The sequence below is a fragment of the Micropterus salmoides genome, unplaced genomic scaffold (assembly GCF_014851395.1).
Source record: "Micropterus salmoides isolate LMB-PRFRI ecotype aquatic unplaced genomic scaffold, ASM1485139v1 Ms_hic_scaffold_5, whole genome shotgun sequence".
NCBI lineage: Eukaryota > Metazoa > Chordata > Actinopteri > Centrarchiformes > Centrarchidae > Micropterus > Micropterus salmoides.
In genome coordinates this window covers 11465125-11490724 of record NW_024044237.1, presented here as the reverse complement: position 1 = coordinate 11490724, position 25600 = coordinate 11465125, and the positions used below count along the sequence as shown (strand labels likewise).

Sequence of the window (25600 nt, the reverse complement as noted above, 5' to 3'; positions counted from 1 at the left end):
ACAAAGACCAAATGTTAAAATGATACATGTGTGAGCTCCTGGTCAGCATGCAGCTCTTTAAGGCAAGGACATACGTCAATGGTTTCACTTTCTAACAGAAAGAGGTACATCTAATGAAAAAACACACGATTGCTGGCGTTTCAAGCAGCCTTTATTTGAAATTATTCACATTTCATCTCTCCGTCCATTTAAAACAGAGTAGCTGATTTTCAGTAGGCCCTGACCCCAACATTAGGACACTTGTTTGCCTATGACAAGGAAAGTTAGCCATCCTTCTTTTGGGGTGGGGTGGGGTGGGGTGAGGGAGGGAGGGGTAGAGGAGGAGGAGGAGGGGAATACAACAAAACAAAACTGATGCCTGCAGTGAAAAATTGTAATCATTTTATATTCCCCAACTTAAAAAATAGGCTACATAGTACAATTTTCTTATTTACAAAAGATAAAAAAAAAGGTTAAATCAAAATGGATTTTTTCAATCCTGCTGCAGCTCTGAAGTGAGTGAGCAACCAATCAACCCATTTAATACCATTTTTATACTTAACACTTTTTAGGGTCAAAAGCACCCTACAGTTTTCTGTGTTTTCCTTTTAGTTCCCCACTAAAGCTTTATTTTTTTTAAAAGAAAAAAAAAAAGGTGAAAAAAGCTTTATATATAATGCATTGGGGTAATTTAACTAACTCTCCACAGGAGGTAATACTGGAGCTCAGATGTCCATCTCAAACTGGTTGTCATCTGTTGACAAAGGGACAGAAGAAACAGTTAAGATTGGAAAAGGGCAAATATTTGACACCCCAAGCCCAACCACGCCTTAACGGACTACAGTGAAGATGACAAAGTGCAGACCTTATCATTACATTCATAACTGAAAAACAACAACAAAATACACTTGACTAAAAAGGATGTAGCTCACAGTTCCAAAACCCCATGACATGCCCTGTGTGTTTACCAAGCTAGACAAGGGGACAGAGGAAAAGGGGGTCAACCCTAATCCCCATGGTCTTTAGTTTGACAGCAGGAATGGAGAAGGACAGATTGATGGTTGGATGCATTTCGCTCAAAAATAAATAGCGGTCTCAACTTGCTCGTGAGCCCAAAATCTTTGGTTACAGTGTCATGAAAGCCCCACAAGAGAAGCACTGCCAAAATAAGGGTATTTTATCTCCAAGAAGTCATGTCTTCTGGAGGGGCTATCAGAAGTACAGTACACTCAGTTAAACTGTTCATTTGCTAAATAACCGTTGTTATCTGTCTTAATCCCTCAGCAACAACAAACTAACACCTGACACCGGCAGCCTGAAAGACAGAGAAAGACTTGTTACAATATGAAATATATAGTGATTGTTGAGTAAATAAGCCACTGGCCTAGTTTAAAAGCCTGGTTATACCCATGAAGGCACGGACCCTGAAACACTAAACTAACACATGGCGATAATGATGGAGCACTCATGTCCCAGTCCTCAACACAGCACAGCTGCTGTGCTGCAAACATGTAGGCATGGCACTGCAGGAACACATGCTGCACCTATCTGCTGTATTAGTACAGTTGAATACTCATGGCAACGCAATATAAAGCTCAAAGCTGAAACAAAAGGGTTGCAAGTTCACAACAACGCAACGTTAATTTGGAAAAGCATTCTATACGTAGGGAAATTGGCATGTGTAGTTCTTGTATTTGATAAGGCTACACAAGTGTGCATTGTGGAGGTTCTTTATTTCATAAAACCACAAAAAGAGCTGTTTGTGTGTTATGGTACAGACGTATGTCACTCCAAACATGAGCCTGGAAATCTGTGTTTTCCTGTAAAGTTACTCCACTCTGTAAAACCAGTCAAACTCAAGAGAAAACAAGAACTAAATAGTGGTATGTTTACCTGCAATGTCTTTCTCTTCCTCCTCCGCCTCCTCTTTGAGATCCTGCAGTTTCCCCATGGGGTGTGTAGCAGGTACTGTTACCCCAGGGATCTGGGGCAGACAGCATGGGGGGGTTCGGGCAAGAGGTGAGTTTCGACAATCCAAAAGAAACTTCCTGTCATAGATGATACGTGTGCCTATGTTTGAGAGAAAACAAAAGAGAAAATCTGGTGTTTGACCCGCAGTAAACAAACATCAAATTTCAATTCCTGAAAGGAATGCGCGCGCGCACGCACGCACGCACGCACGCACGCACGCGCACGCACGCACGCACGCACGCACGCACCCACCCACCCACCCACCTCGTTATTACACTTTTGCATCTTTGCAATATTTGCTCATTAGGGAAGTTAAGTATCATTATTCTCTACCAGAGGGGATTTCTTTTAGTTGGAAAAGGAGAGGTCTGTGTGCACACAGAGGGGAGGGATGAAGGCTACCACAGCAATGAGTTCTAGGAAATCAGAGCACAAAACATTCTCTCTTAGAAGCACGAGGCCCTGAGATTAAACTAAAGCCATATGTTTCGTTATTTGCAGAGAGGGCAAATGAAACATACTTTAAGTATGTATCCAATCATGGGTTTTCTCAAGCTTTCTCAAAGTGGTGATATGACGCAAGCTTGAAGCGCCACACAAACCCTGCAGTTTGTCACATCTAAAATCTACTTGACTTGTCTGTCACCATTTGGACATTGGCCAACTCCAAGGAAAAACAGTGTCATAAATGGCGTGTTGTGATAAGTTTGACCAGGATGTGACTGAGTCAAGGAGTGCTCTACTGCTTCTTTATGAGTCTGAACCAGTCTGTACAATATCAACCTCTCCACAATGGAAAAACATGTTATGTAATAACTGAGCAGTGAGCAGTTTGTCCTGGAAAAAGGGAAGTAATGCAGAGGTGGAGAGAAATAATTGGGGTGAGGAAAGGGGGCTGGAATGCAACCGATAGTATAGGCAGCTATGTAAAAGAGGGTCAGCCCAGCAACACAGTGAGATGTGTTGCACATAAAGTGAATACAAGTAAAAACTTTGTGTTGCAACTTCCATTGCTGTGTTTACCAGTGTCATCAATGTTTGGCACAAAATTTTAAATTGCACATACTCCCCATGCATTAGGCTAGACAGTTCCTCCCAGTTCCCCCCCCCTTAACTTGTACAGAATGTTCTCTGCTGTTGCTGAAATGCAAAGCAGAGAGCAGCCAGGATAGGACGGCCTCCAACTCCTCCACCACTGCAGAGGCCAATCACACTGCTGTTCTGGCAGCTGGACACATACACCCTCTTAAAATCACAAGTCAGGGTTAGACAGTTCTTGTTGTCTTCAGGCAGGGTTTTGATGAAACAAGTAACAGCGTGCTGAGACCTCAATGTGTTTGAAAAGTGTGAACAATGTGATTTCAAATATTCATGAATACATTTTATGCAAGTTAAAGTTACTACTACTGTTCTGCTATCAGCAATGAAAAGATGTGTCCTACTATGTAACAGTGATTGTAATTTGATAATGTACGATATTAAAACAAGAGTAAAAAGCGATGTGCAGACTCGCACTACTTATGGTGTAAAAAGTACTTAAATGTTAGGTTCACAAAAAAAAAAAAAAAAAAAAAAAAAAACTTACTACAACTACCTACAATAACAAACTTGTTGACAACATGAGGACTGCAGCCAACTGTCACTATGCAAACAAGGCATTTATCCACCTTGATTATATCATTTTGGTTCATAATGTTCTCGTTTTAATATGATTATTTTACGGTGTTAGGGCGAGCTAAATAATTGTTTTAATCCGATACTTTAAATGTGTTTTGTTCGCAGATTCTCGCGAGAGCTTATCGTCGAGTACGTGCACGTATACACAAACTGCTGAGTTAACGTTACAACAACTTAAAGCTAACTTTTTCTGAAACGTTTCGTGGTGTGAAGGCATTTTATAAACCAAAAGGCTGAACATGAAACAGAAACTTTAGTGTCTCGAGAGAAAGCGTTATCACTCGTTAAGTTTCCGTTTCCACATTTCTTACCTCCGGGTGTGGTGGAGAAGAGGGTCCCCCCGGGTGTCTGGCTGTAACAGTCGGGTAGCTGGGACCAGTCCTTCAGGGTGAGCACCCTGGTGGGGATGGGGCAGCTTTTAACTTCATTTGTGCCGGTCGACATGCTAGCTTATGCTTAGCTGCTGCGGGCGGAATGGAAGAAGTGGTTTTTAGAAGTCCTCTGTATAACCCTCGCTCACAGCCTTGCACGAAGACAAACTTCAAAAGTAACGCTAACTTAGTTAGGCGCTTTACAAGAAAAAGTGGCCGAAAGAAAAGGTATCCAACTTTAACTTCTAAACTGAGAATTCAAACAAGCACGGAGTCTGGGGCCCGCTGGTGTCCGTCGTTACAAGCAGCTACCAAACGCCACCATGTGCTGTATTTGTAGCACCCACAGCTGCAGTAGTCACTCGTGATGTTTTTTTCTCCAGCCATCAGACACGTGGGGCAACGGCCATGTGGTGTGAATGTTTTCATGTGCAAGACAGCCCGTGGGGGCGGTGTTAGCACTGGAGTAAGAGAAACAAATCAGCCGTCAGTGTGCGAACTATACCATGGCTTTCGGGGGAGCTCACCTTTTGATTCTTACTGCTGAATCATTAATAGCTACAAGCATATAGGCCTGGGCTGACTGAAAGTATGAGGCATGTAGCAATTCTGCTACAATTACGCTTAACACAACAGCTGTTTGCGACCTGTCATTTCTTTTCTCCGTGAGAGGGAAGAATTTTGAAAAGTTGCTTGGCACTGCGGGGAGCCCACAGCTGCAGTTCTGCATGGATCATGCGTAATATCCAGCCAGACAGAACGATCACGAACCGTTTACAGCGCGTTGGTCATACTAGCGACACAACCCGTATCGGAGAGGGAGTGGGGCGGACTAGGGACAGGAGATCGCGGAGTGACTGGCCCGCTGCGGACGATCGGTGATCGTTCCCTCAGGCTGGATGAAGTCTGACGTTCCTGAATTTACGCATGGATCCATGATGATAGAGAAATGAATGGCAATAAAGCATGCTGTCAATATTTTAGAGACCCCCCAAAATATCACAAATCATGCTTTTAGGGGAGCTAAGCTCCCCCTGGCTCCCCCGTAGTTCGCACCCTGAGCCGAATGATTGTCTAAACACTGAATGAGAAAATAGCCTAATCTAAAGTGTGAGTTTAAAAGATAAACACCTATTAATCTTAAGAAAGTTTTTGCTTGTTAACACATAAAAAACAAAGAATACACAGATCAATTTAACACAAATAAAAATAAGATATAAAATAAATCTCATTATCTCAGTCAGCTTTTGCAAGGTTCTCCAGTGGTTAATATGCTTCAAATTCCCACTGGAGAATAGATAGGCTTAATGCTACCTGTCCCTTTTACGTGGCTGTGCAGAATAATATAACAGAAAGTAGTTATTTGTGTGAATGGGGTGAAATTAATGACCATAAAATAACGAGTTCAAGAAAATTGCCATCTGATGTTTTGTAAACGCGCGCAAACTATTAAAGGGACTAGAGAGAAGCTTCCATATTACATCAGCTTGGTGAGAATGACGCGCACTTCCTTGTCCGTGTCTGTCACTCACTCGACAACACTGCCTCCTACAGGCGTTCAGGGGCAGCTGTATAAGAAGAGAAAATACATAAATAATAACAAAAGAAGAAGATAGCGAAATAATAATAAAAAATGGTAATATGGATTCAAAGTAATATATCATCTGTCCAAAAGAAATTTGTCAAACACACAGTTAGTCTTGATTGCCTTCTTGTTCTTAATGTTTTTAATTGTGGTGCTATACTGATGGAGTTCTTGGAGAAATTGTCCAAAGTGTGGTTTGGAGTCAGTCCATTTTTTCTTGTGGATGTGGAATTTCCCCAATAATAATACCAACTGTACAAAAAAATTACGTCTTTTTCAATATCCAACCAAAACATTCTACAGTATATACATTGATAAAACAAACGACAAATTGATTCTTCATGTAATTGACAGAAAGTGCAAGAATACTCAATATTCAATCTAAATCTCTCAAACGTCTTTTTTACCGGATATAGACGATGTAATATCTTAGAGGAACGAGGAGTTTGTCACAGCTGCTGCAGAACTCTGATCGACATCATAAAGATCAATAAGGGCTTTAGTTGTGTTTGTTTATTTTGTTTATAATGAGGTCACAGATAATTTTACGTTATTCTATTTTATTTACCTTTTAATTTATTACATATGTATCCATTTAGTATGTATTTATTATTATTATTAGTTTTCTTATTTTTGTAATTTTTGCTGTTACATATTATTTTCTTGTATTTGTTGTATTACATTGAGCCTTATTCTGATGTTATTCCCATACCCTATCTCTTGGGTAATGTTTCATAGTTGGACATTGGTATGGTTGATGAAGATATTTAGATGAAAAACTGTAGAAAAAAACTAAACAAATAAACACATAAAGAATGAATATGTTATCCAGAGCTGTGTGGACACTGCCTGTAGAGTTTTTCTATTTGGAAAATATTAGTTTCCACATATTGGACTAAAAAATGAGGTGACACAGTTTGTTAATTCCAACAAAAACCTCTATTTCCACTATAAATATAAACAATAGAATGAAAAAAAGAAATTTGCCTCCAATAATATTGCTACAAAAATGTGTTTAATCAGGACAGTTTCTTTGAAATCAAATCCAAACTCCAATTTAAATTTGAATCCAATTTACACCACTCAGCCAACCTTATGACCACCTGCCTAATATTGTGTATGTCCTACTTTTGCCACCAAAACAGCCCTGACCCATCGAGGCATGGACTCCACTAGACCTCTTAAGGTGTGTTGTGGTATCTGGCACAAGGACGTTAGCAGAAGATCCTTTAGAGTCCTATAAGTTGTGAGGTGGGGCCTCCATGAATCAGACTTGTTTTTCCAGCACATCCCACAGCCCCTGGGGTGGTGGTAACAATGGCATAAGAGAAACAAATCCGCCGATTGATAGTCAAATATTGATCATGATGATGAAGTACACACACATTTTCAATACCCAATTAAATGTGTAGCTACTGTAAAACTTCTATTGAAAGGAGAGTCCCAATTTTAGAGGCCTGTCCCCGTTACTGGCCTGGTTTGGCTAAATGTTTTGACAAATAAATACAGGTCTCAATTAGACGCCTGTTTGGACGGTTGAAGTTTTTTGGATGTATAAAACCTCATAACGCACAATTGGGTCACCCTCTTGAGCTACTTCTCAGAATCAGAATCAGAAGGAGCTTTATTGGCAAGTAGTGTTTTACACATAAAAGGAATTTGCTTTGGTGATAAGGTGCTACATGCAGACAGACATACAGCTGACATAAATAGCTGTAGGAATACATAAATATGTAATAAACAAATGCAAGTTATATAAGAATAACAGAAGAATAGAGAAAAATAATACAACTGACAATATAAAAATAATAAAATTAACAAATATAATATGGAATAATGGAACAACAACAATTTACAATTAACAACAAATATGTGCAATGTGCCAGGTTCGTGCATGATATGACATGAAGTGATATTTACATGTGCAGAGATGATTGTATTATTTGAGGGGGGGAGTGTCAGTGGGGGGCCCGGGCCTTGTTGATGAGACTAGCTGCAGACGGGTAGAAGCTGTTTTTGTAGCGAGAGGTTTTGGTCCTGATGGACCGCAGCCTCTTGCCAGAGGGGAGAGTCTAAAAACTGTTTGTGGCCGGGATTGGAGGCATCAGCTGCAATCTTTCCTGCTCGCCTCAGAGTCCTCGAGGCGTGCAGGTCCTGAAGAGATGGAAGATTGCAGCCAATCACCTTCTCTGCAGAGTGAATGATTCGCTGCAGCCTGCCTTTGTCCCTGGCAGTGGCAGCAGCGTACCAGATGGTGATGGAGGTGAGGATGGACTCAATGATGGCAGTGTAGAAGTGCACCATCATTGACTTTGGCAGGCTGAACTTCTTCAGCTGCCGCAGGAAGTACATCCTCTGCTGGGCCTTCTTGGTGAGGGAGGTGATGTTCAGCTCCCACTTGAGGTCCTGGGAGATGATGGTGCCCAGGAAGCGGAAGGAGTCCACAGTGGCAACAGGGGAGTAACTCAGGATGATGGGGGAGGGTGGGGCTGGGCTCTTCCTGAAGTCCAGGACCATCTCCACTGTCTTCAGAGCGTTGAGCTCCAGACTGTTCTGGCCGCACCAGGACACCAGATGGTCGATTTCCCATCTGCAGACTCATCCCCACCAGAGATGAGCCCAATGAGGGTGGTGTCATCCGCAAACTTCAGGAGCTTGACAGACTGGTGACAGGAGGTGCAGGTGTTGGTGTACAGGGAGAAGAGCAGAGGTGAAAGAACGCAGCCTTGAGGGGGAACCGGTGCTGATGGTCCTGGAGTCAGGGACATTTTCCCATCTTCACGTGCTGCTTCCTGTCTGTCAGGAAGTCTGTGATCCACCTGCAGGTGGAGTCAGGCACATTCAGCTGGGAGAGCTTGTCCTGCAGGAGGGCCGGGATGATGGTGTTGAAAGTCCACAAACAGGATCCTGGCGTAGGTTCCTGGCCGAGTCCAGGTGCTGGAGGATGTAGTGAAGGGCCATGTTTACTGCATCATCTACAGACCTGTTGGCTCTGCAGGCGAACTGCAGGAGGTTCAGGAGTGGGTCTATGATGGATTTAAGGTGGGACAACACAAGGCGCTCAAAAGACTTCATTACACAGAGGTCAGGGCGACGGGTCTGTAGTCGTTTAGTCCCGTGGTCCTTGTTTTTTTGGGGACAGGGATGATGGTGGAGGCTTTGAAGCAGGCTGGCACATGTCATGACTCCAGTGAGGTGTTAAAAATGTCAACACCGGAGACAGCTGATCAGCACAGTGCTTCAAGGTGGATGGGGAGACAGTCTGGCCCCGCTGCTTTGTGAGGTTTCTGCCTCCTGAACAGTCTGTTGACGTCCCTCTCCAGGATGGTAAGAGAGGGGGAGGAGGTGGGGGATGAGATGGTGGACTGGCCGATCAGTGGTGGGACAGGGGATGGTGTCAGGTCTGTCCCATTGTCTTTCAAAGTGACAGTAAAACTGGTTCAGCTCGTTGGCAAAGCGTGAGTTGTTCATGGAGTGGGGGGATTTAGGTTTGTAGCTGGTGATCTGTCTGAATCCTCTCAGGACAGAAGCAGAGTCATTCCTTGAGAACTGGTGTTGTAGTCTCTCTGCATACAGCTGTTTAGCATCTCGCATAGCTTTGCTAAACCTGTACTTTGACTCCTTAAACCTGGCTCGGTCCCCACTCCTAAATGCCTCTTCCTTTTCAAACCTCAGCTGTCTGAGCTTAGCTGTGAACCAGGGTTTGTCATTGTTATAACTCACCCTGGTGCGTGTTGGAATGCAGCTGATGTAGGATGTCACAGACTCTGTAAACTCATCCAGATTGTTGGTAGCAGTCCTGAAAACATCCCAGTCAGTCCAGTCCAAGCATGCCTGAAGATCCTCTACAGCTTCACTGGTCCATTTCTTTGATGTCCTCACTAATGGTTTACAGAGTTTTAATTTCTGTCTGTAAGCAGGAATCAGGTGGACCATGACATGATTAGAGAGTCCCAGAGGAGCGCGTTTAAAGGCGTGAGAGGCACAGCTAACTGTGGTATAACAGGGATCCTAAGTGTTCCCTTCTCTGGTTGGACACTTAATAAGCTGTCTGTATTTGGGGACTTCTTGGCAGAGGTTTCTTTTGTTAAAGTCACCAAGAACAATGACGAGGTAGTCCGGGTTTGTCTGCTCTACACACGGTATCTGGTCGGCCAGCATGCGCTGTGCGTCGTGCACGTTGGCGTGCGGCAGAATGTAAACACCGAGCAGAATGAATGAAGCAAACTCACGGTCCCCCCGTGATAGATCCAAATGTGCAGCGGTGAAAGCGTGTGGTTTGTATTGAGTTACATGATTGGTACACCCCAGAGAATATTTCTTTTTATATGTACTTAAAGAGTTAGTCATTTGACATGGATATTTCACTCATATTCAGACAATGTTATTTTGTACCAAAAAAGCACAGTATCTATTGTTACTGTTATTTCTTATGTTAATGTGGTTAATGATTATTTGTAAAAAAGCATCCCAGTCAACAGATGAGTATTTTCTTTGTGTTCTTCTGTTGTTGGTAAATATACAGTTCTGTATGCCATCCAGATACTTTGTTCTGCACAGTACTTTCTGCATTGTGTTTTGACAGTAACATTGAATGCACTTATAATTGAAGTAAGGTTTATACATGTAATTTAACTTCTTTTATGTTATTTTAAATGAATTTCTGAAAATAACATTTCTTGTAGTGCATTAAGTATGACAAATGTTTAAATAAAGAATTTGAAATTTTATATTTACTGTGTCTAATCATTAGTACTTGTGTAGGTTTAAAAAAATAATGCATGCATGAATGAAAAAATAATAGATTACAGTAGTGTAACTGTAGTTTTTTACAGTAACTACTGTATTCTGAATTACATAATTACAGTAACATATTTGTTACTGTAAAAGTGAAAAACGGTTAACTGTAAATCTGAGGGTAAAAACCCTTTGAAATGTCTAACAGTGCAGCCATTGTTGATATAAAAACAGACACCTCCACCTTTTGTTTTGCTGTAACTGCTCTGTAGAGTTGGAAGTCAGCCAGCTGCAGCGCGGAGTCCGGTATTGATCCACACAGCCACATCTCCGTGAAGCACAGAACAGAAGATGAATAAAAAGTCTCTGTTTTTCCCCCACCAGTAACTGAAGTTCATCCAGTCTATTGCACAGTGAGCGCACGTTGGAGAGATATATTGCCGATAGCGGTGTGCGGAGTCCCCGCCGGCGGAGGCGCACGGAGCGACCTGGCTCGATTCCCTCTCTTACGGCGCTTCATTCGGCTAACAACAAAGAGAGAGCCCTTCACCAAGATGCTTATAATGCACAAATAAATGTGTAAACGTGTTATCAATATGGTCATGCTACACATTGTTAGATCAGTTAGATTCTCCACAATTCGTTTAATTAATTTTACAGAAACAATTCAGATTTTCCAAGAGATATGAAAAAACATGTTTGTACAAGAATATTCATACTGGTTGAAATAAAGTGTTTGATACTAGTTTATATCCCATCTTTTCTGAGCAAGGAATTAGGCCTAAAGGCCTGCCCATATAGACACCTGTCCCAAAGACAGGCAGTGTAAGTTCAGTGACTGAAGCAAATTGAAGTTTGTTATTTTATACTAAAGGAGAAAATAATCTAAAGTGTGAGATTAAGACAAAAGTGTATGAAGTTTAAGAAAGGGTTTTGCATACACAGAGTAATTTAACACAAATTAAAATAAGATTCAAATCTCATTCTCTCAGTCATCTAACCTACTTCTAGGTGATGATGTATCACCAGACTGTGTCATTCTCACTAACCCAAGCTGAACTACTTCAGGTAAGTTTCTCTCAAGTCCCTTTAATGTGGCTGTGCACTATAATCTAGCACAAAGTAGTTATTTGGGTGAATGTGGTAAAATGAATGGCCATAAAAAGAGTTCAAGAAAACTGCCATCTAGATCTTCTGTGAACACTCGCTTCTGCTTGTCCGTGTCAACACTGCCCCCTACAGGCGTCTAATACTATCTGAAAATATTGTCTGAAAATAAGCACTTCATAAAACCCATTTAAAAATGAAGTTTGATATTATATGTAAATGCAGTAGTGTGGATGTAGCAGCCCACAAATAGGGAGGGATAGGAGAAGGGTCTGTGCATTTTACTACCTGTGGGAAGAAGCTGTTTCTCAGTCTGTTCTGGTTCTGATTGGTCTGTATCTTTCCCTAGAGGGCAGGGCGGAAAACAGATGATGTCCAGGGTGAGTGGGGTCCTTTGCAATACAGCCAACTTTCTTTTGGAGTCAGCCAATGTATATCCTGTAAACCCGAATAAGTTCAGAATACTCAAAATATTTGTGGAAACTGATTACCTCAAACTTTTATAGTAGTGGTAATAATATTTTTCAGTAAACCTTAACTTTAAACCTTTAATTTCTGCATACTAAATTACATTGATTCACTGATGCTTATTAAAATTAAATTCCACTTATTCTTTACTCAATAAATGTAACTGTGCACAACTTATACTCTGAGGGAAATCTACTAAAAAAAAAAAAAAAAAAAGTATTTTGCTAGACTCAAATGGAAACTCACTCAACAAAATTACTACTAGTAAACTTAAAATCTACAACATGCCCATTTACAGATAGTCCTCAAAAATACAAATACAACTCCATTATTACAATTCAAGCTCTCTTTATTAGTAACATCTTCTGTCATTTCTACATTTAACAGACACAAAATAAGGCACATCTTGCATAAAGCTGAATAGACAGTAATTGATTGCTTGATCAGATAATTAACCAGCAACAATTTTGAAAATCAATTTGTTTTCATTCTTTTTTGCAATAATGTTAAAAAAAACAGTCTCTATTTTTAGATTCTTAATGAGATTTTTTGGTGCTAAGTGACAATAACTTGAATCTTGAGCTAAATAAAATTTCCTTTTCCTACTTACTTTACTGTGTTTTGTGGAAAAAGGGACTATGCATAATCTTATTCCATCAGCAGCACTTTTACGTAAATAATATAAAAGGGAGCTTTAAATGTGTAGTTTTATGTAATCATAAGCATATAAAGATAACTAATAAAGATTGTTTAAAAGAAGTTCCACACTAAGCAAATTTTTAAGTCGAGGTAATGGAACAATAACAAGGTTTCTGCAGGTTTCACCTGGTCAAATTTAAAACTTTTTAAGACCTTTTTAAGACCATTATGAATGAAATTTAAGACCTATATCACGACTTAAAAAAAGAAACGCACAAAGGAAATGCAGTCACAAAATTACTTGCAGAGTAAATCAATGTATTCAAATTAGGGTTGAGTGATGTCTACAAAATTGGCATTGGACGACGTCAACAATGAAACACCGGGATGGACGATGACATTGATAAGCTATGTAATTAACAAACTGGCATGCGGTGGACCTGCTGACGTGAAAAATGGACCACCGGTGGGGGGAGAAGAAAAAAAAAGAGAGCTGTGTGTCATTTCGGTGACTTTATAAAACATAACCTACTGCTGATGGATAAACTAAGGGGAGCAGACAGGAGAATCCGGTGTGTTACAGTGAGAGACCAAAAGGTCTGTGTGTGAGTGAGTGCAGGGAGAAGATGCAGGCGCAAAGCAGGTAGCCTACATTTACAAATAGCCTAATAGAAATAATGTCCATGCGGATTAAAACATGCTTTCACAGGGCGGTAAGAAATTAACATAAATAATAGGCAACATGAGAACCACCTCCCTTCTCCAAAAGAATAATCTCCTCCTTAGCTTAAAAGGACTAAGGTTAGTTTGCATCCCTAACTTGCTTTAACGTTACTAACCTCAGCTCCTCCGTGGTCAACACCGTCCTTTTTTAATTTAACTATCAAGATGTACATTACAGGACAGAGCTGTAACCTGACAACTTAATGCTGATCTTATCCACCGTCACTTTCTGCCGCTCTCTCCCTCACATTCACTCGTCATTTGAAGAACGAGTGAAAATCATTAACGATCGTGTGAAATTTTAATAGCGGCGCTCATTCATTAAGCATCGACAGTAGCCTCCAAATAGGTTGCTAGAGACTCGTTTTAAGCCCTAAAATCTGTTTTTCCATCCAAGAACCGATAAGGTTGCACTTCCCCATAGCTGAAGAATAAATCCGTTTTATATCTGTGGTACAATCCGAAAGAGACTTGCGGAAATAACATGAAAGCTGCCTGTTGGTCTGTCGTAATACGGCGAATTACATTTGGACTGATTTGGACCAGCGACGGAAAGAATTACACCACCTTGGGAGGAAAAAAACATTCTTGAGCGCTGCGGGGGCATTTCAGTGAGAATTAGAGGTAGCGTTACATGGATGTTGGAAAATATTAAAATTATTTAAGACTTAAAACACAAACTGCAGTGAATTTATGGCCTTAAATTTTGATTTTGAAATTTGAGACTTTAAGACCCCACGGAAACCCTGCCGGACTACCTGACAGGTGGTGTTATCAGAGCAGCTCCTTTGGAGGTCTGGAGGTCTCAGAGGGTTTGATTGTCGAGTGTCAAGTGAAGGTGAATCTCAGAGGAGGATAATATTCAGGCAATAAAAGTACGGTGTCGGTGTGTCAGGTAGCCTAATAAATGCTTCAGCTTCTCCAGACCAAATAAAGTCTGTCCCAAAACAGCTGGAGAAGTGAAGCAGGTTAACAAACATCTCCCCTTCAGACCTGAGGCTGAGCAGGAAGCTAACAGAACGTCTTTTAGTTCAATTTATAGAAAGTAACGAGCAGCTGTATTTTATTCCAGCCTACCTGTCCAGCTGAGAGAAGACAGGTGTTCAGCTCCGTCCTGAATACGGACGGAACATCCATGGGGTAGGCCTACCATATTTGTGTCACACATAGCGACTTGTCAATCACAAGGTAGCCCCGCCCTAAAGCCTCCCCAGCTCTGGTCTATTTTCCTCTAAATGGGACCATAATTTACTAAATGAACATCATGCTGTGTTGAAGAAGTCTAGCGACTGAGACCATAAACTCATTAGGAAAGTGTTTACTGAGGTAATAAATCAGCTGAGAAGTAGCCACCCAGGTCAAAAAGAAGTGCTCTTAAAGGCACTGAAAATATACTAGAAATTCACATAATATGCTTATAGTACATTCAAACTCCCAACATGCTTACTACAAGTATATTAAAGATATATTCTCGAGCTTTAACATACTTCTAAAAAGTAGACTTTGAATAAAATGGTAATAAATATATACTTAATTAAACTTTTAATAAATATGCTTAAATAAAAGTATATTTTTCACAACATTTTAGTCTATTTATTAAAAGTATATTTATTTAACTCTTAGTAAATACTATTTATTACTATATATTTATGCCAAATATGCTTCATTCTGTAGGCTACTGCAAAATATTGTAATTATTTATGTAATTGCCACATGTTTCAGCATGCAAGTATGATTTTTAAAACATTTTTTTTAACATTAAAATGTATTTTTCAAAGCATATTATTATTTTATTTTTTTCATTTCTTTTCTTTCTTTTAATTGCAGGTAAATAGCTAGTTGAGATCATAAGGGTAAGCTGGCCTAGAAGGAAGCAGCACATGTTGTTAACTTAACAAACAACAACATATGCATACATACAAATCATAATGTAAATACAGTATACTTGTTTCTGTGTGTAAACAGTAAATACGTGTGTACGGAGGGGTGAAGTGTGCCCTCCCGCACAACCCACTATCGCAGTGCATTCAGTTGGACCAATCAGAATCAAGGTTTTCAAATCGACGACCCAATCACACAGCGTGAAAGTCCGCTTCACAAAAGTTAACGTGTGTACTGTCGTTGAGAGGGAAGCTATTTCTGGCCAGAAATCATTTTGTTTCTCAGGTTTCCTTTGTTTTCTTTACCGACGAATATTCGGTCAGCTCCCTGCAGAAGTTAAATGTGAGAAGAGCTAAAGAGGCGTGACTGCCGGAGAGGACAGACGCAGAGACTGCCGGCAAAAATAGTCTTTCTTGGTAAGTTTATTATTATTAGCAAGACAACACAATTGTGTAAGTTAACTAAAGTTGAGCTCACTCTGGGTTTGGAAATATATTTTAATAAATAGACTAAAATGTTGTGAAAAATATACTTTTATTTAAGCATATTTATTAAAAGTTTAATTAAGTATATATTTATTACCTATTTATTCAAAGTATACTTTTGGAAAGTGTATTAAAGCTCAGGAGAATATATCTTTAATATACTTGTAGTAAGTATGTTGGGAGTATGAATGTACTATAAGCATACTATGTGAATTTCTAGTATATTTTCAGTGCCTTTTAGAGCACTTCTTTTTGACCTGGGATCTTATCAGCCGATGCACTGTCCAACAAACAATGTGTGTAACGTTAATGACTGAATTAACGTTAACCAAGGAACAACCTTGCTAGATACAAGCTTGACATGTTATCTATTTCAAATAGGTTACCGTTCATAGTAACGTTACGTTACTAAGTTACTACGGCAGCCACTAAGTGCTGCTAACTTTTGCTATAATTCCAATAACCGAAGCTAAACTTTGAATGCCAACGAATCAATGTACACTTATAACTTGACATTTAAAGTAAATGTCGGTAAACTGACGGGGAGTAACGTTAACTTTATGGCCAGTGAAGTGTTGCTCAGGTTAGCTAGCTGCACTTAGAATCTGATGAATTTAGTTAATATCTTCTGAACTAAACTAAAGCTGAACTAAAGATGGCTACGTAAAATACCACTATTGACTAAATTCACAAGAGGTCAGTTGATGGGTTAAAATGTCAGTCATTTCATCAACTTACCAGCGAGCGTAGGTTCATCGGACACAACAAAAATGAATGGGAAACAGCGCTGAAACTTCTTCTTTTGTGTTTATTGGCGGTGGGCAAACCAGTTTAATGGTGCATTACCGCCACCAACTGGACTGGAGTGTGGAACAAGAGATTAAGCAGTAAAATAAACAAACAAAACAGAAAATATTTTATCTAAATCAATTTCTTTAATAAACTTAATTATATAACAATACCTACCTAATATCATAAATCATGATGTTTTCAGAACTATTCAGTGTTTGGAACGCCACTCCGCGAGCAGAAGCACACTGTGCGAGCAGAGTTATCCTTTCAGAGCAAACCAGGCGCACGTTCGCAGTAACCTGTACAACTCTCGGTTGTTATTTATTAGTAGTATTTAAAATGGGTAAAATCGGATTTGATGACAGAGCGCTGCACAGCGCATATATTCACTCAGCATCTCCTCTCCCCCTGTTGCTCCCTCTCTCGCTGTCATTCTGTGGGAAACACTGTATTTACATACAACTGTGATTCATATGGGTGGGCAGGAGGGTGAGTGTGAGCATTCTTCCTAGAACTGCGAAGACTGAGGACAGAGACACAACCGCTGTTCAACAGGTACCCAAAGACAGTCCTCACCTGTCCCAGTCTGTTCTGTCTGTGCTCACCCTTGTCTCATGTCCATCCTCACCCGTCTATCCTCATCCGTTTGTCCTCACCTGTCCATCCATCCGCACCCTCCTGCCTATACTGTATTTGATGACATAATTTAAAATGTCATCAAGTACGCTGTGATGGATTTAACTCCTTTGAAGTTCTCACTCTTAAAGTTGGAGGGCTGCAACCTATCATATTTGTTATAATTTATCGCCCCCCAAAACCGTCTGGAGGATTTTTATCAGAACTTCCTGAATTTTTATCTACTCTGGTTTTAAATTATGATTTTAATATTCATGTTGATGACCCCACCAATGTTAATGCAACTGACTTTTTAAATATGGCCACTTCTTTTAACTTCAAACAACATGTCAAAGGGCAAACACATAACCGTGGTCATACACTGGACTTGGTTTTTAACCTGGGTGTCAGCGTTTCCTCTGTGGAATTAGTGGACATGACCATATCTGACCACAGATGGATTGTGTTTAGCTGTGATTCGCCTGTTACTCATGCCGCCTCACCAAGCTCCGTGTGTTCTCGCATCTTTAATGAACAAAGTGTTTCAAAGTTTTGCGCCTTTCTTTCAGAGCCAAAGCCAACACCTGTCTGATTCCAACACCAACAATCTGGTCGATCACTTCAATGATATCTGCTTGTCGTCACTAAATATTACTGCTCCTCTAAAGGTTAGGCCTACGTCTAAAGCTAGTAAGCAACCCTGGATAAATGACAGCATTCGCAGCCTCAAAAGGGAATGCAGGAAAGCAGAGCGCAGATGGAAAAAATCCAGTCTCCAAGTCCATTACCTCAGTCTGAAGGATTTATTAATTAACTACAATAACATGGTTAAGGATGTGAGAACACACTATTTTTCTGAACTCATTACAACACATAAACACAATCCCAGGTTTCTGTTTAAGACTGTGGATCAGCTGGTAAACCCAACCCCTCCTTGTTCCTCACCAGCAACAAGAGAGTTTTAACCAGTTTTATCCCATCGACTTATCTGAGCTTTTAAAAACAGTATCACAAATGAGAGTGTCCTCCAGCCCACTTGATGTAATACCTACAAAGTTTTTACTGAAAGTAATGGATTCTGTTGGGCCCCATTTGATCTCTGTTTTCAACAGCTCCCTATCTACTGGTTGTGTCCCTGATTATTTTAAAACGGCTTGCATAAACCCACTTTTAAAGAAACCTGGTTTAGATCCCTCCCTCCCACATAATTTTAGACCAATTTCAAAACTGCCTTTTATTGCAAAGATTCTAGAAAGAATTGTGTCTAAACAGCTGCTCACTGTACTGGAAAATAACAAAATATTTGAAAAGTTTCAATCTGGTTTCAGGAAGTACCACAGCACTGAGACTGCCCTGCTTAAAGTCACCAATGACCTTTTAATGTCTGCTGATGAAGGCATGTGCTCAGTCCTGGTACTCCTGGACCTTAGCGCTGCTTTTGACACCATTGATCACAACATCATGTTAGACAGACTGAGGCACTGGTTGGGGATCTCTGGTACTGCACTAGAATGGTTTTCATCCTACCTGTCAAATTGGAAGTTTTGCGTGTCTGTAAACAATTATGTCTCTTCGTTCTGTCCAGTTAAATATGGTGTGCCTCAGGGGTCGGTCTTAGGACCCATTTTGTTTTCCTCGTATCTGCTTCCCCTTGGACATATTATCCATAAACATGGGATTTCTTCATATTTAAGCTGATGACACACAAATATACTTGCCCGTCAGATCCACAGACCCTGGAATGCTGAGTTCACTTAACAACTGCCTTTGTGAAGTTAAAAAATGGATGTCAAATAATTTCCTCCATCTGAACTCCGACAAAACAGAAATCCTGGTCATTGGGTCACAGCAGATGGCAAATCAAATACTGTCTGGTTCCCTAATAAATCACATTAAGCCTGTGGCAAAGAACCTTGGTGTTTGGTTTGATAGTAATTTAAATTTCGAGCAGCACACCACAAAGCTTGTTCAATCATGTTTTTATCTTTAAAATTCTATTGATCACTTTTAAAGCTCTTCATGGCCTCTCGCCTTGTTATATTTCTGAACTTTTAGTCCCATACACTCCAGCACGTACCTTGAGATCCTCGGGCAGAGGTCTGCTATCTGTTCCAGAGTCTCGACTGAAAACTAAAGGGGACAGAGCGTTTGCTGTCAGGGCCCCGAGGCTCTGGAACAGCCTGCCCGAGGAAATCAGGTCGGCTGAGTCAGTGAACTCTTTTAAGTCCCTTCTTAAAACATACTTTTATAGGAGAGCCTTTCCCGATCTTATTTGACTTTATTTTATCCCTTTTATTTTATTTTACTAATTTTATATTTATCTTAAACGTGTATTTTAGTCTTTTCAATGTTTTCATGCTTTTATCTTGTATTGTTTTTGTATTATTGTCTCTTGGGTATTATTGTCTTTACACTTGTTAAAGCACTTTGTAACTTGTTTTTGAAAAGTGCTCTACAAATAAAGATTATTATTATTATTATTATACTGTTCATCTGTCCTCACCTGTCTCTGCCTATCCTCATACGACTGTCCCCACCTGTCTGTCCTCACCCGTCAGCCCTCACCCGTCCCTGTCTGTCCTCACCTGTCCGTCCGTTCTCACCTGTCTCAGTCTGTCCACATTAAATATCAAATTTTCCGTTGTGGTTTTGAAAATGACCAATCAAAGAACCAGACGTATAGGCTATTTAGGTTGTCCTCACACAGAGGAGCAGGTGGAGGTCCTCGAATGTCACAGGGCTTAAAGCAAGAAATTTTTCTGTGCCTGAAATGTGTTCGAGGTTTACACAAATCTTTTTTCGTACGGGTAGGGGGCAAGAGTGTAACTTTGTGTTGAAAACTGACAGGGACATAGGGTCTCAGATTAGGGTTCTGATATACACTTAGCTCACGAAACATGAAGAAACACAATTCTGGGTTCACAAGAAGAAGACAAGAAGATAATTGTACACTGGTTTGATAAAACGTTTAATGTGATGGGGGGTCCTCCCCCAGAAGATTTTGAGCATTAACATGGTACCCCCAGGATTCTCAAAGTTAAATTTAAGACTTTTTAAGACCTTTTTAATACCACCTATGAAATTTAATACCAACTTCACTGCTGTTTAATGGAAAATCTGTATTAATTTTAAGCCCGAGAATTTTTTTGACGAAGTTACATGAATTTAATAAAACATTTTATTATTATACATTCATATTTAACACACTATAGCTTGGGGAGTGTTTGTACTAAAGATAAAATGAATCAAGGACGTCACTTTGTGATGAAAAGTGGTAGGAACATAAGGGTTCAGATTAGGGGTGTGACGATAGCTCACATGGACAATTCACAATATTGGGTTCACGAGAACAAGACAAGAAGATATTTTAACACTATTTGATGAAATATTCAATGCTGAAATATATTTAAATGGGGGTCTGGGGGTCCCCTAGAACACTTTGAGTACTAAACACTTAATTTTCTGCATTCTGGAGACATTTTCTGCACCAATTTATGGTAGCATTGTCTTTAAATAAAGTGATTCAGATTTTTTTAGCTTAAACTTTTTTGATGCATTGCATGTTTTCTTATTGTCCAAATAAACCTTTCTCAAAGTATTTAAAAAACATTTTTTAACAGTGTAAATGACACTTATGAAATGAATACAATACTTGTGCACTAAGACCTCTTAAGGGGTGAAATCAAAAATACAAACAAATTGTGTGGTATGAGTTGTTGCAATTAGTTACACCTTGGCTAGATAAGGTAGGCTAATGTAATATAATATGCCAATTGCTTCAGTGATTATTCATCCTGTTCTGTTGAAATATAGTATTATATAGTATTGGCTTGAAAGCAGCGGGGATATGGAGTTGGGCTACGGTTTGTTTTTCCCTCGTACCCATGATCGGCGCATCTGGGTGATGTAAGTTTAATGTGCGTTAGTTTGATGTTTCCATTCACATAACGTTAGCCTACAACAGCGGCGCAACGCCGACACACAGACCCGTCCTCGTCTCATTCAACTGTCTCTCCGTTGCTGTTGTATCATTCACTGACCAGTAACCCGCAGCGGGTCTTCCAGGTCCGCTGTTTCATTAGCGCTCGCCACAGTGTGACTGGTTCGCACGCCGATCAGCGCCACTGCCCTCAGCCTCGTCCGCCAACTTGTTCGTATCTCTGGCTTTCTGAATTTCACTGCGGTAACGCGAGCCGCCGAATGCAAAACCGTGGTCAGATCAGCCGCCGTCTGATTTCTGTTGCGCCTATGCAGTGTTATTATGGTAAGGACGAGGTGCGAGTGAGCCGAAGGTCCTGAAAGATACATAGGCCTAGGCGTTTTTTTGTGATGCTTTTAGTGATTATATGAACACAAATACATACAACATAAATATAATAATATTACTAATAACAATAATGATATTAGTAGTATAATTTATTATTACTTGTTATTGATGCAAATACAAAACGTACCTTTTCTTTGTTATTTTGTGAACATAATTTATATGAAATTTGACCTTTCACCAGCTAATTCTTCAGAAGTTAGTTCAGCATTGTCATGTCTTCTCCTTACTAGTGTCCTCTACTATCACTGGTACAAATATCATAAGGTTTTACTGTAGGAGCTATGAGATATTGCACTCTAAAAATCCCTCCACCAGTTAAAATTCAACAGACAATTTCTGTAATTTCTGTGAATTTTGACCTTTTACCAAAACAGTTCCTTAATAGGTGACATCATCCTTGTCATATCATCTCCTTCCTAGTGTCCTCTACTATCACTGGTACATATATCATAACATTTTACTGTAGTAACTTGGAGAAATTACACTCTAAAAGCCCCTTCAAGAGCAAAAATCAAACAGACAGTTAACATTTCTGTGAACTTTGACCTTTCACCAAAACAGTTCCTTAATAGGTGACATCATCTTTGTCATATCATCTCCTTCCTAGTGTCCTCTACTATCACTGGTACATATATCATAACATTTTACTGTACCAAATTGGAAAAATTACATTGTAAAAACCCCTCCAACAACTGGAGGAGCCCCTATGTCCGCATGATGCTGAGTCGCGATAGCAATAGCAGTGTTGAGATTGTCTGTACGTCACTGACGGCTTCAGAGCACTGTGTAGAGAGTGCCAGGCAGAGTGGGGATTGAAAATCTGCTGGCCAGCTGAGAGCTGCTAAACTTGGGGGAGAGGAGCAGGGAGCAGCGCTACAACCTTTGGACAAATAATCCCCTGTAGTCGGTCTGGATTCTGCTCTGACAACTACGCTGTTTACTCACGGGAGGAGCGCAGAGTTAACTGCTTTTATTAAATTAGCTTTTTACTTTAGTGTTTGGGATTACAACATTGATTTATCTTCACTGGAGCTTCTCAGCACCTAGCTTCCGTGCACATCCGGTTCCACTGTTGTTGTTAGCGTCATTAGCTCTGTCAGACTACGACCTCATATTTATATAAAAACTGGACAAAACTGGACATTACTTGGAGAAAAGAAAGCAAGGAGGTTGAACTATCTGGTGAGTTCAGAAAACATGTGTCTGTTACTTTATTCCAACTATCATTGTACTTTATTGTGACCAAGTTAGCATAGAATAGCCCTGATCGATCCAAACTCCATTCAGAAAACAAACATTTTAGAAGTTGTTGTCCTGCTGTCTTGCTGACAGACCTGACAAAGCATGAATTCATATATTTAACAAATCTGCATCATGCTGTAGTTATTTCGGCATCATTTTAATCCGTTTATTGCTATTTAATCACAGTAAAATGTTTACTTTAGGTTCATACAGCTGCAGTAGGTTTGTTTATTCACGTTATCGCGTTAATATCGCCCTTCTCGTCTTGTGTGTGAACACTTGCAGCGAATGTACTTACGCTAGGAAAGCGTCGCGAGGAGAAATTTCGCCTTTGGTCTGAATGCCGCATTACACTCAAGGCATGGCTGTCTCCCTCTCCTCGTTCTTCAAATGACGAGTGAATGTGAGGGAGAGAGCGGCAGAAAGTGACGGTGGATAAGATCAGCATTAAGTTGTCAGGTTACAGCTCTGTCCTGTAATGTACATCTTGATAGTTAAATTAAAAAAGGACGGTGTTGACCACGGAGGAGCTGAGGTTAGTAACGTTAAAGCAGTTAGGGATGCAAACTAACCTTAGTCCTTTTAAGCTAAGGAGGAGATTATTCTTTTGGAGAAGGGAGGTGGTTCTCATGTTGCCTATTATTTATGTTAATTTCTTACGGCCCTGTGAAAGCATGTTTTAATCCGCATGGACATTATTTCTATTAGGCTATTTGTAAATGTAGGCTACCTGCTTTGCGCCTGCATCTTCTCCCTGCACTCACTCACACACAGACCTTTTGGTCTCTCACTGTAACACACCGGATTCTCCTGTCTGCTCCCCTTAGTTTATCCATCAGCAGTAGGTTATGTTTTATAAAGTCACCGAAATGACACACAGCTCTCTTTTTTTTTATCTCCCCCCCACCGGTGGTCCATTTTTCACGTCAGCAGGTCCACCGCATGCCAGTTTGTTAATTACATAGCTTATCAATGTCATCGTCCATCCCGGTGTTTCATTGTTGACGTCGTCCAATGCCAATTTTGTAGACATCACTCAACCCTAATTTGAATACATTGATTTACTCTGCAAGTAATTTTGTGACTGCATTTCCTTTGTGCGTTTCTTTTTTTAAGTCGTGATATAGGTCTTAAATTTCATTCATAATGGTCTTAAAAAGGTCTTAAAAAAGTTTTAAATTTGACCAGGTGAAACCTGCAGAAACCTTGTAATTGTTCCATTACTTCGACTTAAAAATTTGCTTAGTGTGGAACTTCTGCATAGTCCCTTTTTCCACAAAACACAGTAAAGTAAGTAGGAAAAGGAAATTTTATTTAGCTCAAGATTCAAGTTATTGTCACTTAGCACCAAAAAATCTCATTAAGAATCTGAAAATAGAGACTGTTCAACATTATTGCAAAAAAGAATGAAAACAAATAGATTTTCAAAATTGTTGCTGGTTAATTATCTGATCAACCAATCAATTACTGTCTATTCAGCTTTATGCAAGATGTGCCTTATTTTGTGTCTGTTAAATGTAGAAATGACAGAAGATGTTACTAATAAAGAGAGCTTGAATTGTAATAATGGAGTTGTGTTTGTATTTTTGAGGACTATCTGTAAATGGGCATGTTGTAGATTTTAAGTTTACTAGTAGTAATTTTGTTGAGTGAGTTTCCATTTGAGTCTAGCAAAATACTTTTTTTTTTTTTTTTAGTAGATTTCCCTCAGAGTATAAGTTGTGCACAATTACAATTATTGAGTAAAGAATAAGTGGAATTTAATTTTAATAAGCATCAGTGAATCAATGTAATGTAGAATGTGGAAAATTACAAAAGTATTTAAGTTAAGGTTTACTCAAAAATATTATTACCACTAGTATAAAAGTTTGAGGTAATCAGTTTCCAGAAATATTTTTAGTGTTACTTATTCAGGTTCAGTGTATATATGTCTTGGAGAGGGGGGTAGTGTTGTCCCGATGACACAATGCTGCCGGCCCTTCCTGTTCTATTCTGTGCAGCTGGAGAACCACACCGTGCAGCCGGAGGTCAGGAGGCTCTCTGTTGCTGACCAATAGAAGTTAATCAGCAGGTGATGAGGGAGGTGAGCATGCTTTCCACTGTTATGGTGGTATCATAAGCAAATTTGACAATGTTGTTGGGATAGAGGGGGGAGCAGTCATGGGTAAAGAGGGAGTAGAGGAGGGGGCTGATTTATTCATGTTAATGAATAGAGTATAGCTATAACTTCTAAAATATGACTGCTAATTTTTGGAATATAACTGACTAGCTTATAGGCCATGATGCTATATTATTGCGATATCAGGGGCAACTTCAAATTCTAGCATCTCTTATTTTTATTTTTTTTGGGGTGATTCTGTATATTAAAAATGGAGCTTTCATTCTTTGTGTAGCCAACACATTCTTTTTTCAATATCAATTATAGGCTATATGCTTTTTTTTACTTCTAACGTTTCCCCATTTTTGATACATATTTGATACTGATACTGTCATACCTGTTGTTTTAGAAGTTTCATAATTGTTGTGTAGCATAAGTGACCCCAGCTGTGCCCGAACTACAGTTTATTACATTTGCCTGCCTGCAGTTCACCATTTTAATCAATATTATGAGCAATAACAACTTGCTGTGTAGAGTGAGAAATTACGTTTGTGTCATGTTACAACAGTGCTGGTTTCTGTTTCTTGGTATCCAAGTGAAAAATGAAAACCTTCACTGAGGGTCTGAAGATTTTTATCTTGCTGTCTTGCACTTTAACAACTTCATTGTGAAACAAAAAGGCAAAATAATAAATCAGAACTGCATTAGCATTACATTAATTAGCAACTCACAATAAAACAAACCATTTTTATTATACACAAATATACATTTAAAAGCATACAGGGTATGCACGGTAGCCTACTCTAGAGTTCCCAATTTACACAGTTTAACATAGAAAACACTGAACGACTTGAATAAATAAAGTTTAAACAAAGTTACACTGGCGACGGTGTACAGGTGAAA

At 39.7% G+C, this 25600-nt stretch overlaps 1 protein-coding gene across 1 annotated transcript; it reads right to left on the bottom strand.

The window, feature by feature from the left end:
• Window positions 1–133: 133 nt before the first annotated feature.
• Window positions 134–4359, bottom strand: LOC119888876 (eukaryotic translation initiation factor 4E-binding protein 3-like). Its single transcript, XM_038699656.1, has 3 exons — window positions 3939–4359; window positions 1873–2049; window positions 134–733 (listed from the first exon to the last, which is right to left on the bottom strand). The coding sequence occupies exons 1-3, from the start codon at window positions 4069–4071 to the stop codon at window positions 705–707; spliced, it is 339 nt and encodes a 112-aa protein (XP_038555584.1). The 5' UTR covers window positions 4072–4359; the 3' UTR covers window positions 134–704.
• Window positions 4360–25600: the final 21241 nt, after the last annotated feature.

Bases quoted from the DNA above. Each gene is read 5' to 3' on its own strand.
- LOC119888876 (XM_038699656.1), bottom strand. From the start codon at position 4,071: ATGTCGACCGGCACAAATGAAGTTAAAAGCTGCCCCATCCCCACCAGG. The intron at 2,050-3,938 runs GTAAGAAATGTG...TCTCAAACATAG, and splicing joins CTTCTCCACCACACCCGGAG to GCACACGTATCATCTATGAC. The intron at 734-1,872 runs GTAAACATACCA...CTTTGTCAACAG, and splicing joins GGAAGAGAAAGACATTGCAG to ATGACAACCAGTTTGAGATG.